This window comes from Neolamprologus multifasciatus, chromosome 11, assembly GCF_963576455.1.
Source record: "Neolamprologus multifasciatus chromosome 11, fNeoMul1.2, whole genome shotgun sequence".
In the NCBI taxonomy this organism is placed as follows: Eukaryota; Metazoa; Chordata; class Actinopteri; order Cichliformes; family Cichlidae; genus Neolamprologus; species Neolamprologus multifasciatus.
The window spans coordinates 22,110,256-22,134,214 of record NC_140449.1 but is presented as its reverse complement, the minus strand read 5'-3'; the positions used below and the strand labels follow the sequence as shown (position 1 = coordinate 22,134,214).

Here is a 23,959-nt window from a genome sequence, read left to right as displayed (position 1 = left end):
TGTTTTTAAAAAAAAAAAAGAAAAATAGTTTAATAAAAACAGAAAAGGGTGCAAAGAGGAGAAACGTAGGAATGAGAAGGGATTTAATGTTTTATTGGTTCGTAATGGATCAGACGCATTGCATTCTCATTTTCGATCACTCCTGTAATGAACTCTCCTTCAGCCAGTCGATCTGTGAAGGGAGGAAAAAATAAGTTAAGACGAGAAACGTATAAGTACAAAACAAGCCAGGAGAGTGAGATAACACGAGGATGGATTATTGTTATCTAAACAACATGTTCTTATCTCGTGTGCTTGGTACACAGTAGCATGTGATGTATAACTTAAGACGTTTTTGGGCCAATGATTTGTAATAAAGCTTGCGTGACACAAGTGATCCTGTAAGTGGAGACTTGCCCCCAGGTGGATTAATACTTGTATTACTGTTAAGCCAAACAGCTGATTGTAAAATGTAATCTCCCCCACAGGATGCTGGAACATCAGCTAAAGAAAGGTAGCAGAGGCTTCCATTGATATTATCTCCCTCTGAGCAGAAGGACTACCACTACACGTCCTACCATTGTCTTTCTTTTCAAAGCAGCTCCACAGCTTGTTGGCTCTCTTGTCGGGTGTGTTCTCATCATCTGGTAGTTTGCTAAGGTCCTCTTTGGGGATCAGCTTAAACAAGGCCTGAGAGGGGGTTGGGTATAAGATGGATAGTAATTCTGCATCATTTCTCTCATCACCAGCACAGTACATAAAGCAGATGGATACTGACCAAAGAATATGTAAGCACTAGTAAAACTGAGGATGCTAACAGCCTTCTTCAGTTAATTTATTAATGTCTTGTGCATATTTGGAGTTACTGGTATTGTAGTGAAAATATGGAGGCCAGTATTTTTTTTATAGTTTTTAAACATAGACTATTTATACAAATTGCAAAATCCTTTTATTACAAATACATAAATATTCAAACAAGCTACAGCATTTCATAGCATCTCCTGTCATCTCTCAGACAGTTGATCTGCAGTGGATTGAATGACTAACTGAGTGTAAACCTCCTGAGTGTGCACTTTAGGTTCAGGCCTTTAAGTTTGTGTCCCACTTAGAGAGGGAGCACTCATCTCCCACATTTAAGACACCTAGATTAACATGGATTAGTGCCAAGACTCAGGCCACAGGCCAAACACCAAGATGTCATCTCTTTTCCCTGGACTATCCTTCAATCTCGCCCCTGCTCTGATGTTATGGTCAGTAGAGTTTAGACTTCAGACTGTGATCTATGCTGACAGACATCAAGGTTGTGAAATCATAAAAATAAAATTAAGCAGCTGGTTTCCTTAAAATAAATCACACTTGCAGTCTTTAAGGATTTGTCTACCCTGTCAGAACAGTGTACTTGCGGGCTGGTTTTGAGGCATTTCCACCTTTTTCACTTATGTTTTCTAATTTAACATATTATTTATACATTACATAAGAATACTTTCTGGAAAATGGAGGCGGTGTATCCTTTTACCACACAGTAAATTTGTATTTGTCGACCTCAGTGTTTTACAGACCGGAAAAAATCTCATCTTATAGTAAGTTTTTGAACTGCTATTGGGGCTTTAAAATGCAGCTATTTTATGCAGTGTGCTGTAAACATGGTGCTTATGGACTCAAGCCAGTTGGCCAGGAATTCAATCCCATTACAATGCCAGCTGGATTCTTGGCTCATCTGTCTAAACCTCTTACAATTCCATATCATTTGTCCGAAGAGAGAATATAGAAAAGTGTAAAACCTCCATAAGACTCCATAAATTTCACAACATTTACTATAGTACAGTCTTCAGTCCACAGTGGCAGTCTCACAAGTAAAACAGCCGTGGATTAGAATCGAGATGATGAGTATACTCTTCTTTAGGAGTGAAACTTAAGAGTAGCTCTGCTCAGGAGTAGGGCTCCCTATATTGTCTGCAGGCTAAACCTGTAATCGCCAAGATTATCAGGAGTTTTAGGCTCAAATAGACTGGCTAATAGGGCTGCCAATTAAGACTGAGACCTACATACCATGAGAAGAATAGTAAATTCTTAGTTAAAAGCAACACAGATTTAACAGATTTTGCAGAACGTGGACAAAATAAGGAGATAACCTAACAAAATAATCCATTAATAATGCTAGTTGACCTCAGTAGCTAATGTTACAGAGTTAAACCAGTTAAACATAGAAAAAAGCAAAAACATTAGATTCAATAACAGGCATTAATGTAAGGTTTTGCGTTATGTCAGTTAATCCTATAAATTTTATCTGACATCTCTGTTCCCTCCTCACTGAAACCACGACTGAGAGAATAGTTTGAACTTCTGATTTACAAAGTTGTTATAGTGAAAGAAAAATAACACTTTAGGTTTTTGGGGGCTTGGGGATTAATAAAAACCAGAATAAGAAAAAAAGATCAATGTTTAAAAAGAATCTCTTTCTGACGGGATATGACATTCATCAATGTCACTTTTATAAACTGAACCACGCTCACCTGGCATATTTCTTTCACTTCTGCCTTGGTGATGTATCCGTTCTTGTCTACATCAAACAGGGAGAAGGCCCACTCCAGTTTTCGGGTTGTCCTCCCAGTGGAGGTCATGTGTAGTGCAATGATGTACTCCTTGAAGTCTAAAGTGCCGTCATCGTTGGTGTCAAAGGAGCGAAACACATGCCTTGCGTAGCTCTTAGGATCACTGTCAGGGAAGAAGCGCGCATAGATTTCCTCAAACTCCCCTGGTGAGATGCGTCCTGATGGACACTGCTTCTGAAAGTTCTCGTACCACTGGGAGATTTCTTGCTCAGTAAATTTTGTAGTGAGCTTCAGGTCTTCCAGGATCTCCTTTGATATCGCGCTACTGGTTGCATTTCCCATTGTAGTTTCTTTTTAATATCTTTGCAATGTGTTAAACTGCTTGGCTGGGATATGCCACTTGATAGGCTTTCTTCTCTTGTGTCAAATGACTTTTCTTTTTCCAAACTATTATTGCTTACTGGCTTGATGTCTTCTCTCAATGTCAAAAACCAAGCAGAAATCTGAAATATAATTTAGAATTGTGATATAATTTATTTAACTTTAAATTAATAACAACTTGCTTGTTAATATGTGCAAAATGTGCAGAAACCTTACCTGTGTGTTGTGTGAGCAGATGATGGCTGAGGAACCGAGTGTCTCTCTCGACAGTAAGACAGTGAAAGATATAGGCGGGCGGGGAAATCACATCCTACAGGAGTTGACTAGGTTAAGTCTGTTAATGCGGGATTTAAGGTGGATGAGCATTTGACCAAATTGCAACCCCAGATCCTAATTTTATCTATTGTCTGCTTGAAAAGCCCGGAAAGCTCTAGTGTACGTTTATACTCCTGCTAAATTACTTATGAACTCTGGGAATCAATTTATCCCTGTTAGTCTTGTACTCATTAATTTACTAGTACTAAATTGCTGAATATGAACCGATAAACAGAAGTTTATTGCATCTAACTGTAAGTTACAGTTCACTCTGGGAGCCAAACGTTACTTCGGTAAACTCACCAAAAAGTGAGTAGGTGCTTTCTAGCAAACTGTGAACAAAGCTTAAGGTGGGTGTCTGCTGTTTTAGTTATGACCTTCAATAGGTTTGATTGAGCACTGAAAGCCACTCCACCATCTGTCCAGGCAATTTTAACTCCCTCCAATCCCACCTGCGCCCTTAATATCCCTGTCACTGCCGACCCCGTCTGTGCACGTCCTCCTTCCTGTCCTACAGTACTGCTTTCCTTTGAGTCACTAGTTTAGGTTTATATTACCTAGCTAAACATTGTTTTTTTTTACATGTTTTTTTGACTATATGAATTTCTTTAATCTCAACATTAATAGTCGCAGACATGACTTACATTTTCTTTTCTCCGCCATAAGGTACTTTCATGTTTTAAAGGCTTACTGAACTGCACACTAACAAAACACACACTGATGACTTCACTTGAATTTTTTCTGTCTAGTCTCTTGTAACTCAGCTCCGATTTACTTTTTCTTGACGTTTCCACATTCATTGCCAACAGCTATGTTCTCATTGGAGGCTATCAGGTAATTATCAGTATAACAAACTCACTTCATGACACTTTGGCTGCCACATTTACGTCATTAGTCTGTTTACTTTGTGTCTACTTTAATTAGAGCAAAAGTATTATCTTGATTGTCTTAGGTGTTATTTCAGACCAACATAGCATGTGTAAAGGAGACTTCATGAGTTATGCACACGTATAAGAAACACACATAAACACCAGAGATGAAAGCAGCATGCACTTATCGTATTTAGGACATGAATTTCCCTGTATGATAATCAATAATTCATTTTTTATGTTTAAACTATAATTTGCTAACTGGATTAGTCAAGCCCCGCCCTCTCCTACACAAGCCAGAGAATAGCCAATTACCCCCGTCTTCATCCTATAAGGGTGACGGTCAACTGACTTACCCCTTCTCTACAGAACAATCCCTGACATGTGATCTCTACTCTTGTTTGGGCTAATTGCTAGAGCCAGAACGAGCAAGGATTTGCAGCTACTCTTGAGATGTTTTTCCACTCGGGGGAGAGAGTGCGTAAAAATATCGGTAACATGGGTGTTTGGCATCTTAGATTAATTATGATTCTGACAGTGTCAGAACTTTATGAAAGAAGTTTTAACATTGCTTTGCAACATTAAATCTGTATTTCTTTCACAGGCAGGAACATGTGCACATACAGTAATGTAAACAATGAAAACTCAAAGGTTTATTTGTATCTGAAAATAACATGACTATAAATATCCACAATTAGGTCAGTGACAACCTCCTAGTTGGCAGCATTATATGGTATTAATGGGCTGTATCAAGCGTCGCATGTGTTACAGCCCTGACCTGTGAAACGTCAGTACTGACGTATTCTATAAATCTGCAACACTTAATGTGTCAATGAAGGATCAGCCTTATTAATTACTATCTACATTTGGTAACAGATCTCTGAAACAAGGTTGTCTTGAAGTTAATCTTTTATAACTTAAATTTAAATTTGTGTTGACCTATAATTCTGTTTTAATATAGACAGGCTCAGGATTGAAATTCCCCAATAACATTTCAAAGTTGAGTACGAGTATAAAGTTTGAGATGTAAGAGCACTGAGAAAATAATTCGAGAAATAGGAATGCCAAACAGGAAAATGTTTAAAGAAAAAAACAACAATCTTAGTCCAAACAGTGCCTTGGTGGGACGCAACTCAAATCTTAAGACTGAAAGCAAGAGGAAAGGAGGAAGGGAGTTGTTTCCAGATAAATATCTGGTAATGGCTCATAATGACGCGTAATGACAGACGACAGCTTCCTACTAAACACAAGGAAAGAGGGGAACAAACATGCTGTGGCGGAAGTCTTGATGATTACGTCCACAATTTTGCAAGGCCTCGAGTAGGTGATGTATTTCAGAAAAGCACTTTACCGCTGGCGCCCATTTCTACACCCACTGTCCAGAGAGAAGTCAGGAGCACCTTTAGTGTCTAATCATAGAGAGTTTCCTATTTAAAAGATACTTACTTTAAGACTTTATTTAAGGACCTTCACTATTACAAAGTTTCCTCTGACGTCTAAGCTCCTGGATCAAGACTGAGGTAAGAAATGTTACACTTAAAATGTAAAAAAAAAAGAAGAAAAAAAGGACTTTTTTGGCCGTCTAAAATGACAAATATTAACAATTCATTTGGCTTTCTAGAACAAAAAGCTTTCATATCCTAATATTCAGGTCCATTCAATTAAAAAAGTAAAGAGTTACAGTTACAAATACTGGTAGAAAACCTGACGTGACAAACGCGTGTGTGAAAGGTTGTTTCGATTATCAGATTAAAACATGTCCAATCTTTAAAAAAAGAGTGTACTGAGTTAGTTTACATTTAATTCACTGAGCCTGCAGTGAATTGATCGATGCATATTATACTTTACAGCCACAAAATACACATAGGTCATCAGGTAAGGTTTTTTAGGAAATGTGTATAATATGTATGGCTATCATTAAAAAATACAGATCCTAAGCTTTGGACGTTTTCTTCTGGTTGCCTGCCTAAACAGGTTCAGTTATTTCAAGGAAAGCTCAAACACACTGATGGGAATTTGACACAGTATATAATTATACAAAGTTTATACCGACAGCTTGGGATGATTTATTTTAAACTTGAAGCTGCATAACTGATACCAGACATGAAAGCAAAGTGGGGGGTTTTCTAATCAAGACTATGTGTGATATCGTAGAAAGAAGAGAGAAGAAGCTGCATGTAAAAAACCCTCTTGGCCATCTACCAAGCAATAAAAACAGACCATGGCGTCCAAAATGGAAACCCTTGATCCTTCAACTTTATCAGATGTCACCTCTACTGTGAGATACGGGTCTAAATCGGAAACCGTGACCTTACCAGGAGGAGTTGTGTCAGTGGCGGGCGTCACTGTGGTTACTGGAGGCGTTGAACTGTCTTGTGGATCCTGCATGCTGGCTTTTGGATTTTGGGGAACTCTCATCGGCTTCAGCTGCCTGGCTGTGGGGCTGTGGGACCAGCTGAACTTCTATAAAGGGGGAACCTCTCATTTGCTGGGACTGGGGCTTGTGATACTGGCCCTCAGTTTTGTGGTGGTGGTGGGTGTGGCAACATTTCACCTCCTAACCAAGAGAAAAAGACAGATGACAAAAGAAGTGAGACAGCATGGGAAAGAAGTTCTTGTAGAGAGTGGTAGGGTAATAAAAAAAGTCACAGTATAAACAGTGTTTAATGACAGACATTAAGGAAAAAAGATCTCTGATCTTTTATAAATAAATTATCTCCATTTCAACCCAACTCTGTACCACTACTCATTAGATATGTTTAATCTAAATAATGTAGAAATGCAGTTATTCAGTTTTGAGGCATTTTATTTCAACTTATAGTCATTAAAATTTTACACACTAATATTGTAGTTTTGCATTCTAATTGAGCCGTGTAGGCTGGCAAAGTTCTTTTTAATGATCAACATATGTTATTGCTGCTTATGACTTGTTGCTTTGTAAATCTAAAAAAAAAGCAGTTAAAATTAGTTTTGTCTTGAGCAGTGGTTCGTGTCACATTAATAATAATAAGCCAATAATGTAACACTATTCGACTACATTATGCACATTGTGCTACTTACACTTAATTAAAATTATGAATATAAATGTTTAATCCCACTAATTATTTTCCTTATAATGCTATTATTTTTTTCACTCCTGCAGCTTGTAATGTGTGCACAGAGCATAAATAGAATGCAATAATTGGACTGGGTAAAATGTGAGAGAATCAAAAAAAGGAAGAGAGAGACAGGGTTTTATTACAACAAAATACAGGACATTGCTCATTTTAACCTAGTGGGTCCCATGCATGCAGATACCATTTAGGTTTTGTATTTGCACCCAAACGTGACATTAAAAACTCAGCAGGACGACATCTTTATAGAAACACTGGTTAGTGAGGATAACCCAAAGCCTTTCACAATGTTTCTGGGATAACAGAGACCTCCCTGTCTATGTATCTTTTAGGATCAGATATGGGGATTATCCTGAGCTACATTATCCTGAGTATTTTGCCTATTTTTTTTTTTAACTTTAAGCACCACAAATGTCATTTGAGGGTTTAGTTAAAGTTACCAGAAACCAGACAAATTTACAAATCACAGTGAGCATGATTCATAAAAGTGCAGACCAACAGAAGTAAGGTAGACTATAAAAAGCACTGGAGTTACTAATACACAGAAAAAAAGCTGTTAATTCTTTTTTGGGAGTCTCAGGAGTGTGTGTGACAATAAAATACTAAATATAATTTTAAATTGTATATTATTTTTCTAAGATTTGTGTTCACTGGGGTCCTTTATTTTGTATTTTTGGTCATATCATATTTGATTTTATTGAGCTTTCCTGCTTGATTTGTGATGTTTTGTTATAGTTTATGTTTAATGTTTTGGCTACTGTAATGAGAATAAATAAATTACAAAATAAATGTTATATTTCAGACCTGTGCTTCTCATGTGATGTGCCCATATGTCTTTGCTGCTCACTGATCTGAAAAGGAAAAAAAAGTGAAAGAGAAACTATATCACAAGTAAGACCCACAGACGTTAGCTAGACAGGGACAGTTAAGCTAACTTAATAAAGTGCAAAACAAAGTTTAGAAAATTAATTTAATATCACAAATAACATTAAAAAATAAACAAAAGCAATGAAATACTTGATATCCAACAATGCAATTCGGGTTGTTTTTATCAATATTTTATTTAGTCAAAGAAAATGACCATATCGTGGGAATTTCATGGAACACAAAGTCACAAAGTCAGTTTGTTTTAGTCAACTCTAAAATTTGCTATTTGATGAATTATTCAACAAATTATTTTAATCCTGTAGAGCTAGCTAGGAGGCTAGCACAATTAAAAATGTTTGTATAGTAACACTCTGACTATCTTCTGACAAAAAGAGGGACAGGACTTCGGATATTAGGTTTTTGTGACTGTCTAACATGAGAATTTAAATGTATTGTTAATTTTTTGCTGAATTTACCTTGTAAAATATCATTTACCTGTTAAAGTTCATGGAGCAGGCATTTTAAAGTGAAGGTAGCTGCATGATGGACATCCTGCAGATAGGATTCATGATCATCCAGGTATAGGCTGTATCCCAATTCAGGGTCTGCAGCTTTAAAGTACGCAGCCTTAACGGTCCACAAGGGCCGCGTACTCAAAGACCGCTAAGGCCGGAAGTGCGAGGCTTGTGAAATGGGACGGTCTAGCCTCCGTCGCGCTGCCCAGGTTGCCTAGCAACCATGATACTGACAGCTGGAAACGTTTCATACAGCTTTGTTTGACAGAAATGAAGGAGAAAATCTTTTGTTCATTTGTTTGTTTGTTTCTACATGAGCTTTGATCATTCTCTGTAAGATTAAGCTCAGCTATTGAATGGTGTATATTTTAAAGTAAAGGCTTTAAAACCAAGTTTTAACAAGACAAACGTCACTAATGTCACATAACTTTGCCGACATGTGGCCAACAGTAATGTTTTAATGTTCCTCATTATTAAACATTTGCACATAAATAAGTGACATAATATTCAGTGCTTACTTTTCACAGTTTACTCTTCGGCTGCTCCGCTTCTTCGTCTGCGGCAAAATTATCCACACCGACTGCCGCGCTATGAATTGTGGGATATGTTGGGCCACGAAGTCTACATTGCTACAGCCTTAAAATTCAGGGAAATGAAGGACGCATTTGAGGGACGCATTTCGAGCAGCCTTTGAATTGGGACAGCCTTAGGCGCGCCACTGTGACGTAATCGGCCTTAAAATGCGGCCTTTAAGGCTGCAGACCCTGAATTGGGATACAGCCATAGTATAATACTTTACGCCTTGCCTCTGTCAGTGGCCCCCAGGGCAGCTGTGGCTACAATGTAGCCAGTGTGTGAATGTGTGTGTGAATGGGTGAATGACTGAATGTAGTGTAAAGCGCTTCGGTGTCCTTAGGGACTGAGTAAAAGCACTATACAAATGCAGGCCATTTACCATTTTACAAAAATAAAAAGAAGGAAGGACAACACTCCGAAAGACTTTGTTTTTGTTTCCGTAGCTTTTTTTCATTGACACTGAGGAAGTGTAACGTTCTTTTATGCTTGTAAAAGCAAATGTAAAAAAGTTGTGAGAAAACAAAAACAGCAAAACAAACAAATAAAACAAAGCTCTAACCACATACAATGAACATGAAATGTACTGAGGGACCAATACTGCCCAAAATACTGACTTAACTGATTTACTTACATTTACGTCCATTTTCCCTTTAGTTTTGTTACATAAGAACAATGTTAAAAGTTACATTTAATAAAATCGAGTCCAATTAACTTTACCTGATTGATATACATTCAGTTTAAGCACATTTTCCTTAAACATTAAGTATTTGAATTATTATTCTTTTTTTGTCTTTTTTTTTAGAATATCGCCATCTAGTGGAAGGAAGACTAACTGTACTTTATCCTAAGACAATTCTAGCTTTTGCAAGTTTGCAGTAGTTTTACTTTAGTTTCGTCGGTGTAATATTTAACACGTTTGCATGATTGTTTTTCCCCATCTCACTAGGAAAGAGATCCCTGCACAAATATCCCTTAAAGACACTTCATGTCTTTCGACTTTTTAATTTGACTTCACATTTGTAATGTTTTTATTTTAATGATTCGCTCACAAACATTGCGGTAAACTGTTCCAACCACTTGTGGCAACATGGGAAAAGAGATTGAGTTGTTCTCAGGCATGTAAGGTATTTCGACAGGTTTCGGATTCGGACGTGCTTTCCTCAGATCACCTGACAGTCCGCTGCAAACTCCTTGGTCACGTGTCGTCGCGCAAGTTTCAGGAAACTGTTTTTTTCCTCTTCTCGAAAACAAAACTAACCATGTCCCGCCCATTTAACCGTCCATTGGTTAGAGCAAACAGTTACAGCGCTCGGATTGGTCAATCTGAGGACATGTCTGCGCACGTCAAATTCGAGCAACGCCCCCTTCTTTAAACTCGTTTATGTGTAATTGATATCGTCCCGAAGAAAAAGACGGCTGGAGTTTCCTTATTTTGGGGCAGTAAAATGAAAGTTGTGAGGAAGTCAGGCGCTAAGGTAAGTTTGTAAAACGGCAGCCGAACAACTGAAGAAACACGGCTTTGTTTTTGGCTAGATTTCAACTTTGTGAACCTACTGCTAACGAACTCTCAAGGTGTCCACTGTCAGGCTTCTTACTTATTTATACAGTACGCCGATTCGAGTCTGTTAGGTCTAGTAATGCTTACCAAGAGTATTAATAATTAGAGTAAGGGTCGACGAATAAAACCTATCGCTGTCATAGTCTGTCATGTTTGCTTAGTTGGTGCTATTTGTGGAGCTTTTAAAAACACACACAGGAGGTCACTTGGTCACTGTCCCTGCATGCTATGGTATTATCCTCATTAGATCCATATAAATAATTAACAGAAAGCCTCACCGTACTGAGGTGAAATGTCAGCAGTTGTTTGAAGCACACAACTCGACTTTAAAGTCAAATATGAAGTATGTGATTCTTCGCTCTATTTGCTAGTTCACAGAACATAGTTGTGTCTTGTGCTATAGCCTGGAAAACCAAGGAAACGGACAACATCACATTAGGTATCTATAGTTTAGTTGTGATTTATAAGTTTTTTTTAATTATTATTGATCCCAAGGTTGAACTACTGGGGAAACTATTATAGATTAAGATCAATTTATTTGGTGTGAAAACAGACGTTTTAGCTGAGTAAAAGTGCAAAACAAAGCGTTTAAAAATAGAAAATACACCAAAACCAGGAAATAGCTTCCTTTTCTTATTTCTTTTAATATTTAATTGATCAAAACCTAACAGCTTGCTTCATGGTCTCAAAAAAGTTCAAAGAATCATACCGGAATACAAGAAAACCAAATGATTGTGTTGTGTCACTTCCAAGGTTATAGTAATGCTGAAAAGGGAAATGGCCAAAACAGCTGACGGTGCACTTCCAGTTAAATCATCTCTGAAGAAAGTGACATGACCTTTCCCTCCCCTTTTTCTGCAGGATGGACTCTAAAACACCTCCAGACATCAGATAAACCTCTATAAAAAGTGAAGTCTTCGAGGATGCTGCTGTATGAATGAACATGTGGAGAATGGGAGGTGCTAGTGTTGGGAGAAAGGTTAAGAACCTAGACAAACGAGTTGTTAGTGAGAAACTGTAACACACCATCGACTCACAGATCTGTTTGCTTTTGGTTTTGAGCTTTTGGCAACCGTGTTGCAGCAGAGGTAGTGGAAAAAAAAGAAAAAAATCTTTGGCTGATGGAGTACAGTGAGAGAGTGCTTTGTGGGACCGGGGAGTTGGAGCCGGACCCAAACATTGTGAGTGAAGAGGCAGGAAAGCTGTATTCAGAATTACAGGTAAGAATGAGAACAATATGTTATGTTGATCTGAGTGGAAATATTATTTACATGTGGTCACAGATACCTGTTTTCTCTCTCTGCTGCTTTACTCACACAGACTGTTATTGAGATCCATGGTGAAAGCGTGGTGGAGTCTCTGGTACCCATATTTGTGTGGGTACTGGAGGGCCTGGCCAGCTGCAAAGCACAGCTGAGGGACAGGGAGGAAGAGGCTGAGAGGGAGAAAGCTGAACGAGAAGAGCTGCTCGAGCGATATCATGCAGAGAAAACACTGAGGAAGGAAAGTCAAGAGGTGAGTCATGATACTGTGAAGGTGTGGTATTGCAGGTTTTATTGTAAAAGCAGGCATTTCACTGTTCAAGTCTTTTTCTTTTCTTAAGAGGTATCTTGAGTTGGATGACCAAATTGAACAGGAGAGGAGAGCCATGAGGGGCAGGGAAAAGGAGCGAGAATGGCGAGAGAGAGATCTAGAGAAGAAAGCAAGACAACAAGCTGATCAGCGTGCGTATTTGAATATTTACCAGCAACAGTAATGTCACTGGTATTGTTTTGACCCTGTATGTCGGTCTCTGTTGATAAAATATGTTTCTGGAAACCTCTACTTCAGTAGAAGCTACTGCAAAGGCAATTTGAGGATTTTTAGCTGGTGTTCATATGTCTGTGGACAGATACTGTCAACATGACAGCGGCACAACTGTACAGGGGTATTAAGATCAAAATAAAGTCTTAGATTCATGCAGTAACAATGCAGTAATGACTACTCGGGGTTATAATTTTAACATGTTAATCAGGTTTGTGGGGCTCTCATGCACAGTTTTCTCCAGGACGTTTAGTTGTTTGGTTTCATTTCTGTTTTTTCTTTTGAGTTTATCCTGTCTTTGCTGTGTACAAAGAGTCACGCACAATGAGGTTAGCAGCAGATTGTGTGGGTTTGCCATCCAGGGGTGACATGGTGGTGCAGTCTGCAAGTTCTTCCTGTGACTCTGTGGATTCTCTCCGGGTGTTCTGGTTTCCTCCCACAGTCCAAAGATACGCATGTTAGCTTAAATTTGAATATTGTTTGAATAGTTGTTTGTCTCTATATGTGACCCCTGTGACAGACTGGTGACTTATACAGGGTTTATCTTGCCTCTCACCCCATGACAGAAGGAATAGGCTGCACACCCTCCCCCTTATGACTCTGAATTGGATAAACTGAAGAAGGTGGATTGATGGACATTTGAATATGGTTTGCACAATGGAATAGGCTTGTTCCAACATCCCCCAGGCATTCAGGATCTGGGAGCTTTAAAGGCCACATCAGTCCCTTCTGTCTCTATTTCTCTAGCCATTTCGAGACAATTTCTTTAGTAGAGGACATTGCCCTGAAATAAATCACATTACACAAAAATAAATGTGAAGGCGCAAAGTTTTCCCACAGAGCACAATTTTCACTTCAAATGTCAGTGGTTTAAAAGTTGTGGCTTACTGGTGTGCATCAGGAATAAATGCCAAAGAGCAATTCAAGTCTAGTTTTAGGTGTCTAGACTGTATTCTGTTCTTACATTCCTTCTGTTTTCTTGCAGTGGTGGCCTTGGAGGAACAAAAGGCAAATCTCAGTAGAGAACTGAGCGCACTGAGAAATACCCACAACAAGGTCAGATATTTTTGGTTAGCCATGCGTATGCTCAGTAACCACTGTCTTATTCTTAAGTCGTCAGGTTTCTTACATGTAGCTGATGTTCTTTTCTTTTCTTTTCTTTTTAGTTGGCCCTGACATATCGGGAACATTTGGAAAAGAGGAAGGAGTCTGAAAGAGATTCTCCTTTAAGGTTCTTTTCAACATTATGCTAAAACACATTTGCTATTCTGCATAAAGTATCACACAGGAAGACTTTAAGTAGCAGCAGCCTTATTGTGAATCGTGTTGTAGCCATGCGCAAAATGAAAAACTCTCAGCCTGTTGTAATATTAAACTAAATGTTGAATGCTTCTGGCATTTCTGACAGCAGGTTGGTAGTATTTCTTTGTTTGAAAGGGATATCAAGTACAGTGTATACCACATGTGACTGAAAATAAAAACCTGAAGCTACTTTGTAGCGTTAACTTCAGCTTTTTAGTTGCATTTGGCAAGATACTCGCAAATTCTCTACCTTTATTGTTGTTAAATGCAATATTTGTGGAAAGTGATTAGTGAAAGATTATTAACTAGGAAACTTTTTTTTAAAGTCACAAGATATATTTTAGAAACACTGTTGCAAGAACATGGTGAAAAATAAGAGGATTTAAAAAAAGCATAAACTGAGTTGTTGCGTTTAGGAATCATGTGCGTTCCAGGAATGCTGACTTTCCGTCACATCAGGTCTTGCCGGAACCCAGTGTTACCGAAAAGGTAAATGGCTTTGCACCTAAAATGACCATCTTCAAGATTTTTCCAAAGATGTAGCTTACGTGTTCTGTTTTTTGTTTTGTTTTTTCTTTTACAGATGATTAAAAGACCACATTCAAACTCTGGTCCCCCCTGTTTGAACGATCTCATGGCCAAGAAAGAAAAACAGGTCGATAGAGCTGCAAAGCCTTCCACAAATCAGTTTGTCATTGACATCATAAACTCCACTCCTGAGTTGGCACATTTTAATGGCTGTGTAAATGCAAGGTACTAACCTGAAAGCATTAACTGATTTATTTCAGCTTTATATTTATTAACTAAGCCAACATTTACTTGAATTCATCTGCTCGCACACATATTGTATCAACCACCTCCAAATTTTTCAGCACCCCAGTTAAACCTGATACTGAAGAATCTTTAAAAGGTGAGCTGGAGACCAGCTTCAAGGAGGAGATGAATGAGTTGGGGCAGAGCAAAGTAGAAGAAGAAAAAGGAGAAGAGGCGGACAAAAAGGATGAGGGAGAGGAGGTAGAGGACGAGGATAGTATAGAGTGGGAGCTCCGCAACACTGACTCTGTTTTCTCTGAACTGTCTGAGCTGAGCCGCGATTATGTGGAGAGTGTAGACCGAGGGGCCAGTGTCAGAGGTAAATGCAAGTTTGTTTGTTTTTTGTTGTTAAGATCTGCATTCCTGAGATGCTTTAAAGAAGTTTTAAAGAAATATATGTCACAAACATAGAATCTTTGCTGCTTCTTTGTTGAAACACAAAGTGATCAGAGACAAAAGAAGTGACAGAAAGTTGGTATCCAAAAATAATCAGGCTCTGTTGGGAGACTATTTATACTCTACTTATATTAAGTTCAAGTATGTGTTTCACAAAGTTTTACTTCCCCTTTTCCTATTCTACAAAATCTCATGTCCTGATTTCTTCTTGAACATGAATGCAGGTTAAATAGTCCTTAATACAGGTTAGAAATGTATTCATTTCAGTACTTGTCTGTTTGCATGTGCATTCACGCAGTTAAATGTTTTTTTGTGTGTTTTTAGGCAGTGTAGACCAGTCTGAGGAGATTCTTTCTCAGTATGAGGAACTGAAAGTCACCCAGTGAGTCCTCAGTTTATTTTCTATGACTAGCCTATTGTGATTTGTTGAGGACATGGGGAGTTTCCAAACACTTGGATTTCTTACTTCACTAAATACCAACAGAAAGCTTTGTATTATCTAATATGATTAACCACCGTTTTTCTTTTCCACCATAATTCTGAGCTTTATATCTGATGCTATACTTCCTTTTTCTCAGTGAATTGGTTGAAACTGCTCGTAAGACTTTGATATCTCGGGTAGTGGAGCTGACAGATGAGCGTTCAGCTCTTAAACTGGAAGTGGAAACTCTTCGGGAAACACTCTCCCGATTGGAGGGGCGGGTGAAGGAGAAGGAGGAGGAAACTAAGAGGTGAGGAGGATCATTCAGCTGTTCAATAAATAACCTGTTCATTGTTGTTATTACATACACGTTCTGACAATAATCTTGCCCTTTATTTTACAGACTTCGGAAAGAACTGGAAACTTGTCAGTCTGAGGATTCTGATGTAAGCTGTGATGTACTATCTGTAGGTGTCTAGCTTTCTAGCTGCTCATCGATGCTTTGATGGATTAATTTATTTTCCCCCTTCAGGTGTCTCAGCCAGCATCCATGCGTAACTTTTCCCGTTCTGAAATGGCTCGCGTGGTCATGGAGAAGAACCAGTATAAGCAGCGTCTGTTTGAACTGCAGGAGGCGGTTAGACGCAGTCAGACACTCAGGTAACTTTTGTGCCTTTCTTGAAGATTTAAAAAATTGTTACATTTGAGAATCTGCAGTGTGATTACAACAACTCGTGTAACATCAGTGGCTCAAATCTTTGCCTCCAACCTCATCTATTACTTTTTCTTTAGAGCAACAAAGGAGGAGAGATTTTCAGAAGAAAGGTCAAGTGTTTGGAGAAAGTAAGTAAATCTCTCTTTAAAAATAATTTACGACTTGTTACGCACCCATCCTCCTGTACCTTAAGACGAGGTTGAAGCTCTTATAACCCAAACAGAGGTAGGTGGTGCAAGCCGCATGATCTGATATCTGAGCTGATATCTTCATAACAGTGTTAGTCCAGGATCATCATTGCAACTGTGCAGTCACATTGGTTGAGCATTCAGCTAGCAGTAGCCAAGAAGTGCAGAAAACAACAGGAGATGAGAACCATTACATAAAAGTGAAAAGGCATCAGCTAAAATGTAGGAGAGGGACAAATCTTTTGGTGTTGTTGTGTTACTAAATGCACCTGACATTAGGTGGGCTGAAATTAAGAAGTGTATATTTGTTCATGGTTAAAATACTTAGAATTGTTCATTTTTTCTTCAATTAAAGATTCAACCGCTTCTTTGGCCGGTCCAAGGAACCATTAGTTTCACCTCCTGCTTCCATATCAGCTCTGCGACCTTCCCCATCACTCACTCGCACTGCTCTGGGCTCTCCACAACCACCAACCATCAGTCGACCTCAGGCTGAGTAAGCATCTGTCTCTTAATAAGTTACTCCTGCTTATGTGTTTTTCAGCAGTTGTGTGCAAGTGAGAAAAATAGAGATTGGATCTGAGTGAGGTCTTCTCTGAACTACAGAGTCTGGCCTAGCTGATTACCTCATTGTCAATAAATATTTTTTATTCACGGTTGGGGTTCAGCTACTTGCTAATGCAAGTGACATAAGAATCAGACATGAAAAATTATCCGTTCCCTTTATATCTGTGGGAAATTCATTAGCACGCTTCACAACCAGCCTAAGAATATCTCAGAATTTAAAGCGATAAGCTGGAAACATTGGATGAAAATCATAAATAGACACTTTCTATTTATATACAACAAGTGTTTGCCTCGGCCACAGGAGCGGTCACTAAGTACTGAAACAGGAGTGTCCAAACTCTTGCACCGGCCTCGGATACTTCTTTTCACTTTCCAAATTATTAAGTAAATGAAATGCAAGATACTAACAGTGAAGGCTCTGTGTCCTACTGTGGCTCTATTTATTTCACTTAAAAAAATAAAACGTATTTAATGTGAAGCTGATAAATACCAGAATCATTTTTCTAGGTCTGCTTCTCCTGCTGCTCTTTCACCACGTGTCAGGAAGAGGGAAATCTACAGAGAAATTCGCTCCCAGATTTGGGGAACTCTGGGAAAGCGGCAGTTACATGGCTGGAGCCTGCCACTAGCAAACACACAGGTAGTAGAACCACATTTCTATATACAAATAAATAGTGACGTGCTATAGAGAATAAATAGGAAACAGTGGAATAAAAAGCTTCCTGTTGCTGTTATTGAGTCTATATAGTTAAAATAGTTACTATTTAAATTGTTTTACTATACCAATAAAAAAAATGTCTGGCTTTCATTCAAGACTTTTTTTGCACAATATGGATATTTACTGTGCAGATCACTATACAAGCAATACCCTGGTAAAAAAAAATATTGTTAATTACTGTAGGACTCCAGTGAACCAGTACCAGAGCCTAAAGACGTGCCTGTTCTAATGCAGCTCAGACTGCTGGATCACAAAGAATCGACTGCCAAGGTAAATGTCACTCAAAGGAGGCTTATTTTCTGTGCAAAAGTCTTGAACTACCCCACTGGATGTCACTCAGTGGTTTGGGGACCTTTTTAAAAAAAAAAAAATGGATGGAAATATGAACCCAGAAAAGTACCATAAGATTTTGATCCACAATGTCATACGATCTGGAAAGTGTCTAATTGGCAATACCTTCATTTTTCAACATGACCATGGTCCCAAACATACACATTGGCCTCACCAGAGCCTGGGCCTCAACATTATTGAAGGGGGGTGTATGGGATCATCTTGACAGAGAACAGAAGAAAAGGCAGCTGTCATCTAAAGAAGAGCCTTGAAGGTCCTTCAATATGCCTGGAGAACTATTCCTGAAGACTACTACCCAGTTTCCTTGCAAAATGTAAAGAAATTAAGGGTGGCTCAAAACTTTTGCACAGCACTGTATAATGCACAAGATAAATGTTTTTTGTTTTTAACCATGAATTCAAAGCTACTACAATATAATCCAAGGAGAATGATATAGGTCACTTTAAGTGAACCAGATCTGCGGTGCAGTTTGACATGGCTCCTCATTTATTCTGTTCCCTTCAGCTTAAGTGTGCAGTCGCAGTCCCATCTGAGATCTCTGGAGAAGCCACAGTAAGTTTGTCATAATCCTAGTTAAGAAGCAGCTACAGTCATCCTCTAATTATGATCACCCAACCATGACTAACACTTGTCAAGGCACAAATTGGTTCATGCCATTCATCTTTTCAAACTTCATATCCACCCCTTTTCTGCCAGTGTTCTGTGTGGGTAGTTTCTGGCCCTGCCTCCTGCAGTGATATTACAGTGATTGATCCAGCACGCTCCAACACAGTTCTGGATCAGTTCAGCCTCCCTCCCACAGCTCCTGCCCTCTGCATCTGTGCTGTGCTTCCCATAGGTCAGTGCTGGTACAATGGGCTGCAGCAGCTGCCCACAGATGACTTGTCGAGTGTATTCTGTACTTCTATTATCCCCTGATACCGTGCTGTTTTACTGGAAACTCTTGGAAATCAACATTGCTTACTCAGCTCTGACAGGGCCTGTCTGTCTTGTTATTTAAGGTAACACTGCAGGAACTGTGTGGATTGGAACTCAGGAAGGAAGGTAGTGGCAGCTGAATAAGCAGTTTACGTCAGTAAATATCATCTAAACAATTATAAGACTTTTTTGCCTGTTAGTTTATCACAGACTGCCTCTTCTTCCCTTGGCTCCTTTCTCCTATTGTCCTTCTCTCACAGTATACTGGTGCATTTGGCCTCTGCTGGCAGAAGGCTCTGTCTGCGGTCTGTATCTCTCTCTGAGAGTGTTCATTCTCTCACGTGAGTTCTGTCCATTTGCATTTGGATGTTAGTTGTAACACGAGATGAGTTACCTTGAAGTCTCTAAGCAGAATTGAAAACGATCTTTGTGTTGACTCGCTCTCACAGGTATTCACAGGGTCAGGTCATTGCTGGTTTAGGTGATGGGACTTTGGCTTTTTTCTCACACAGTACAGGTAATGGATTTGTTTCAAACTTACATCCAACTGTCTCTGCTAATTAATTTCTTCATTTTGTTTGATTTGCATAAGTGAGTGAAATGAATAATGATGCAATGAGTCGTGTGATTAATAGATGGCTGGAATCTGCAGTCACACTCTTTGATGCCTCTTGGATCAAATCCTGTGCAGCCCATTCGTTGTTGCCTTGCAAAAGGCGGCCGCTTGTGGGTGGGATACTGGAATAAAATCTACGTGGTAGACACTGAAAGCAAGAAGGTGGAGGTAAGAAACAGAGGAAATGATACCTATTATTGTTTATTGTGTCTCATTCTTACCATATCTTTAACTCACTCTCTTTATTCCTTATCCTACTTTACAGCAAACATTCTCAGTCTCTGAGCGCAGTGAGCAGCAGGTTCGCTTTCTGTGCGCTGGTGGAAGTGGGGTTTGGACCTCCTGCCGACTGGACCCAATCCTCAGGCTGTTTGACTGGTCCACAGGACGGCCACTACAGGAAGTTGACTTTGCAGCTTTGGTCACTAAAACATTAGGTAGTCGAACCGTTTTTTTGTTTGTTTGTTTTTTTCTTTGTTTGTGTTTTTTTTTTTCTTACAATACATATACCTGTATGTATGACTTAAGTGTTGTTACTGAGCAGCTACTAGAGCAAAGAAATCATTTGATGGACTACAGTAATGGGAACATTTATTACTATCATTTCTTATTTGGTAAATGGAAAAAAAAAAGTAATACATCTCTTTAAATTTTGCTTCCAAAGAGCCAGACTTTGTTGTACTTTTTTAATCAGTCTTGAGCAATAGTTTTTCTGAAGGCTTTCTGAAGATATTTCTCTTTGGACATTGGCTATTTGAAAGGCTAAATGTGCCAAATTACACAAAAACTGAACTGAAAATCAGTGGCAACAGGTCCTATGTAGTGATGAACTCTCTTAGAGGCTTTCTTGTAATTTGTAGCCATATAAGGTCGTCATACCAAATATTGACTTTGAAGCTTGTACACTTTTTTGCCTTATGTACAATATTTCCATGTATGTACGTTTCAATAGATTGATGCCCCTTTTCCCCATTTTCTGAAGAAAATATAAAGAAATAAGGGATGCAGAGTACTGTGTGTATATTTTATTCATTATTTTTGTTTTACATGCATTTTGTTTTGTGACCGACCACTTTAACTTTAATCTCACAGCTTTGCTAACCAGTTTTCTCTCTCTCTCTCTCCACAGGCCAGCCCTTCCTGACACTCTCACCTCTCCAGATCTCCTCTCTCACTGTTATCTGTGGCCGTTTGTGGGTGGGCACAGGAGGTGGTGCCATTTTCTCCATCCCTTTGTCCATAAGTATGTTTAGCTTAAGAATGCCTGGAACTTAAAGTTATTTGGCCATAAATGGTCTCTGTGTACTATTAACCATATTACTAACTCTCTGCAGCTTCAGAGGATGTTTCCATCCCTTATTGCTCCACTGCATCTGCCCAGCTGTGTTACCATGGACATAGACAAGTTGTCAGATTCATCATTGCTGCACCCGGTAAGAGTTAGATAGCCATTACATGTAACTTCTTAACAATTAAGTGAGACGCTTCAGATTGCATATGCATGTTATTTTTGTGTTTGAGTGACCACAAAAAATGTTTGTTCCTGTCAGGTTGTTTGATCACCAATCCTAGCAGCAGCCATGTCACTACTGCTCAGCTTATCCTCAGTGGAGGAGAGGGCTACATCAACTTTCGAATTGGTAAGCTGAAGAATAATAAAACTGTACTTAAGTCTGTCTCATCCATTGCATCATTTGTGCACTACTTGGTCTATTTAAAGGCTGTCAAAGTCCTCTTTGTTTCCAGGAGATGATGCAAGCGATGACTCGGAAGAGGTGTCCCAAGCCACGCCACAGCGATCTGAACGTAGTCACATGATCATCTGGCAGACTCCCACACCACCTGTGCCTAATCCTGCACTCTGAGCTTTTTCATCTCACACATCCTTTTCCTTCAGCGCAGTGCTGGTGCCCAATCTAGAAGCAACACCAACTAAATATATTGCTGTTCCTGAAGTTTGAACCACTGATGTCAGCAGCTGTGTGAGAGTGTGAGAGGGACTAATGCAAGAAATTCTTCTGACTCAGTTTATCCCAACTTATCCCAGGTTTAAACCTGCTGGAATTCTGGCAGCTCTCTTGTTCCCTCAGCACCAGCACTGCATTGATGGAAAGGAGGTAACTGTTCCATGCTTCTCACCTATGATGAAGATTGAGCAGACTCAACAAAGCATTGAAACGGGTCTTTCGTGGAACTGAATGAACCAACATCTTAGTGTGGTAGCAATAAAATACCATTTAAAGATATTAATCATACTTGTTTACCTCATATATATATATATATATATATATATATTGTACATATCTTTTGATATCTAATTATCCTAATGGATGGTGAAACCTTCCAGTGTGCCTTCATCTCATTTTATATCACTGCTGTATAACTGGTCAGTAATTCAGCTCCCTGGTGGTTAATAGATCAATACCTTTGCCCTAAAAATCAATGCAGTATTGCTGACTGTCGGCTGAATTATACATTTTTCTCTCGCTTGGTGGGAAAAAATGTAGAGAGCAGTCGTGCATGCATCAAAAACGTTTAAGCTGGTGATGTGGCTTCTCTCGTAGCTGCTGTGTACATATTTTGTTGTTAATTGTGAACTGGAGACAGATTTTTGGTCTCGCACCATAAACACAATCAGACATTTTATTGTCTTATAAAGCTCCATCTTTTGTGATGTATATTTTTTGGGTATTCCTGCCATGAGTGTTAACTCAATTTCTACCTGTTCACAGTGCTTGAGGTTTCCATATTGAAAATATATCCGATATCCCCTCGCTTAAAGGAACAACTTCAGAGGTTGTTGTTAAAAAAAATTTATTTTCTCAGTTGGCTGTTTGCTTGACGTCTTCCTTTGGATGTTGTGCAATTCTTTTAATTTCAGTTATGTTTAGATTTCTGTTCTTGTTTTCCTTGTAAAATAAGGGAGATAAAATCTTTCAAGTGTCCTTTGCAGTATTTATATGCAGTTTGTGCACACATGTTGATGTCGTAGCGGCTCTGTATCCTTCTTGAAAAGATTTGAAATTATGTTTTGACTCAACCTTGTGCAAATATGATTATTGTTATTAAAATGCCTTCAGCTGTTAATGTACAATCCTTAGCTTTGAGTGATTCTGCTGCCATAATCTGGTCCAGCAATATGACACAAGTAAATGAATGAATAATTTTCAATTAGCACTGTGAGACAATGTTGCAGATCCATCTCTTTAATCTCTATAAATTATTCCTTTTATATATTAGGTAAAGATGAAACGAATGATCATAGTTTTCCTTATAGAAAATAGCACAACAGATCTTTTTTTTTTTTTTTAAGTAAATGAGGTGGTGTCAGCAAAGGAAGTGTTTGTAAAGAGCCAAACAGTAATGACACTCCTTTGCCTCAGGCAGTCTGGCCTGCTGCCTAGATAAGGACAGCTCAAGTCAGTTAGTCCAGTGAGGCTTCTCTACCTACGATGGACTGCTTTGAGTCCTGGGCAGCCGTATCCTGCGACTCAGGTTGCGGGCAAGTCTGTCCACAGCTCCACCCACAACTCCACCAAGCTCTATTTTGGAGGTTAGACCCTCAATGTTTCCACTGTACCACATGACCCAGCCTGCTAGGGAAAACAGCACCAGCAGAGCTCCCGAGTACACCAGCAGATCCCCAAAGTCTTGACCTTTGATCTCCAGTGGGGCAAAGACCCCCAGCAGCAGGGATATCACACCCAGCAGGTCCATCAGCACAGCAAACACCAGAGCCAGCTTACAGTGGGACAAACCATCATACTTCGGTGCCATTACTGCACTGAAAGAGAGAGGGAGGGAAGCTTGTTCCTTTAACATATTAGCTTTTATATCTTTTGACTCCATTGTTAAAAATAGATAGCACTGTTTACACCGGCCATGCCACACTTATAACACCTGTGGATGCGCGTTTAACGCCTTTTACAAACAGATTTTACTGTTTACATGAGCTAAAAAAAAAACATTTTACTAAACAAAAAACACACAAAAAACAAAACAGAAACTTACCCCCTTCTACGTTGTTTAGTACTTAAAAGTCAAATGTTTCTATTGGAAACTGCGCTTTTGTTGTCCTTCCGCATACAGTTTGTCAGAAGCGACCAGTAGACAAAGCTGAAACCTGACACCTCGTCACCTGTTCAACCTGTCCTGTAGTTTTCCTACACCAGAGAAAAAAACAATGAAATGTTTCGAAACAAGTGAGTGGAAAAGTTACGGTATTTTATTTTTGTTTTGTACAAGTAACATTTTGTCAAGAAACATGAGTTTAAAAGTAAAAAGTTTCCCAAATATCTTCAAATAATATATCTTTTATATAAATATACCTAAACGTTTATATTTACTTATATATTTAACTATACACACGCATTAAATACCGTCGTTCAAAAAAACCCGACACTTTTTCTAAAATAAAAGTACCTGC

The 23,959-nt window shown here is 38.9% G+C and overlaps 4 protein-coding genes across 6 annotated transcripts; 2 read left to right on the top strand and 2 right to left on the bottom strand.

Annotated features, from left to right (window-relative positions):
- Window positions 1–12: 12 nt before the first annotated feature.
- On the bottom strand, window positions 13–3,235 carry rcvrn2 (recoverin 2). The gene is made up of 4 exons (XM_085178045.1): window positions 3,129–3,235; window positions 2,493–3,034; window positions 558–669; window positions 13–172 (listed from the first exon to the last, which is right to left on the bottom strand). Exons 2-4 carry the CDS (start codon window positions 2,871–2,873, stop codon window positions 84–86), a joined length of 582 nt encoding a protein of 193 aa, XP_085034171.1. The 5' UTR covers window positions 2,874–3,034; window positions 3,129–3,235; the 3' UTR covers window positions 13–83.
- A 103-nt stretch (window positions 3,236–3,338) lies between these two features.
- LOC146508407 (uncharacterized) lies at window positions 3,339–9,512 on the top strand. Its single transcript, XM_085178046.1, has 2 exons — window positions 3,339–5,616; window positions 6,251–9,512. Exon 2 carries the CDS (start codon window positions 6,318–6,320, stop codon window positions 6,750–6,752), a length of 435 nt encoding a protein of 144 aa, XP_085034172.1. The 5' UTR covers window positions 3,339–5,616; window positions 6,251–6,317; the 3' UTR covers window positions 6,753–9,512.
- A 469-nt stretch (window positions 9,513–9,981) lies between these two features.
- On the top strand, window positions 9,982–22,511 carry LOC146508406 (C-Jun-amino-terminal kinase-interacting protein 3). 2 transcript variants are annotated; one of them, XM_085178015.1, is made up of 28 exons: window positions 9,982–10,642; window positions 11,587–11,945; window positions 12,046–12,240; window positions 12,329–12,449; window positions 13,514–13,584; window positions 13,695–13,759; window positions 14,247–14,319; window positions 14,414–14,583; window positions 14,703–14,962; window positions 15,364–15,421; window positions 15,618–15,770; window positions 15,864–15,906; window positions 15,993–16,120; window positions 16,253–16,303; window positions 16,719–16,859; window positions 17,438–17,570; window positions 17,832–17,918; window positions 18,504–18,551; window positions 18,696–18,837; window positions 19,001–19,043; window positions 19,178–19,258; window positions 19,367–19,434; window positions 19,553–19,701; window positions 19,799–19,970; window positions 20,663–20,776; window positions 20,868–20,966; window positions 21,084–21,173; window positions 21,283–22,511. In XM_085178015.1, exons 2-28 carry the CDS (start codon window positions 11,847–11,849, stop codon window positions 21,396–21,398), a joined length of 2,970 nt encoding a protein of 989 aa, XP_085034141.1. In that variant the 5' UTR covers window positions 9,982–10,642; window positions 11,587–11,846; the 3' UTR covers window positions 21,399–22,511. The 2 variants fall into 2 exon arrangements, with proteins under 2 accessions (XP_085034141.1, XP_085034140.1); XM_085178014.1 differs by having other exon boundaries at window positions 9,983–10,642; window positions 21,280–22,511.
- Window positions 18,017–23,801, bottom strand: LOC146508405 (transmembrane protein 238-like). 2 transcript variants are annotated; one of them, XM_085178050.1, is made up of 2 exons: window positions 23,545–23,801; window positions 18,017–23,312 (listed from the first exon to the last, which is right to left on the bottom strand). In XM_085178050.1, exon 2 carries the CDS (start codon window positions 23,308–23,310, stop codon window positions 22,981–22,983), a length of 330 nt encoding a protein of 109 aa, XP_085034176.1. In that variant the 5' UTR covers window positions 23,311–23,312; window positions 23,545–23,801; the 3' UTR covers window positions 18,017–22,980. The 2 variants fall into 2 exon arrangements, with proteins under 2 accessions (XP_085034176.1, XP_085034174.1); XM_085178048.1 differs by having other exon boundaries at window positions 18,017–23,317; window positions 23,545–23,798.
- Window positions 23,802–23,959: the final 158 nt, after the last annotated feature.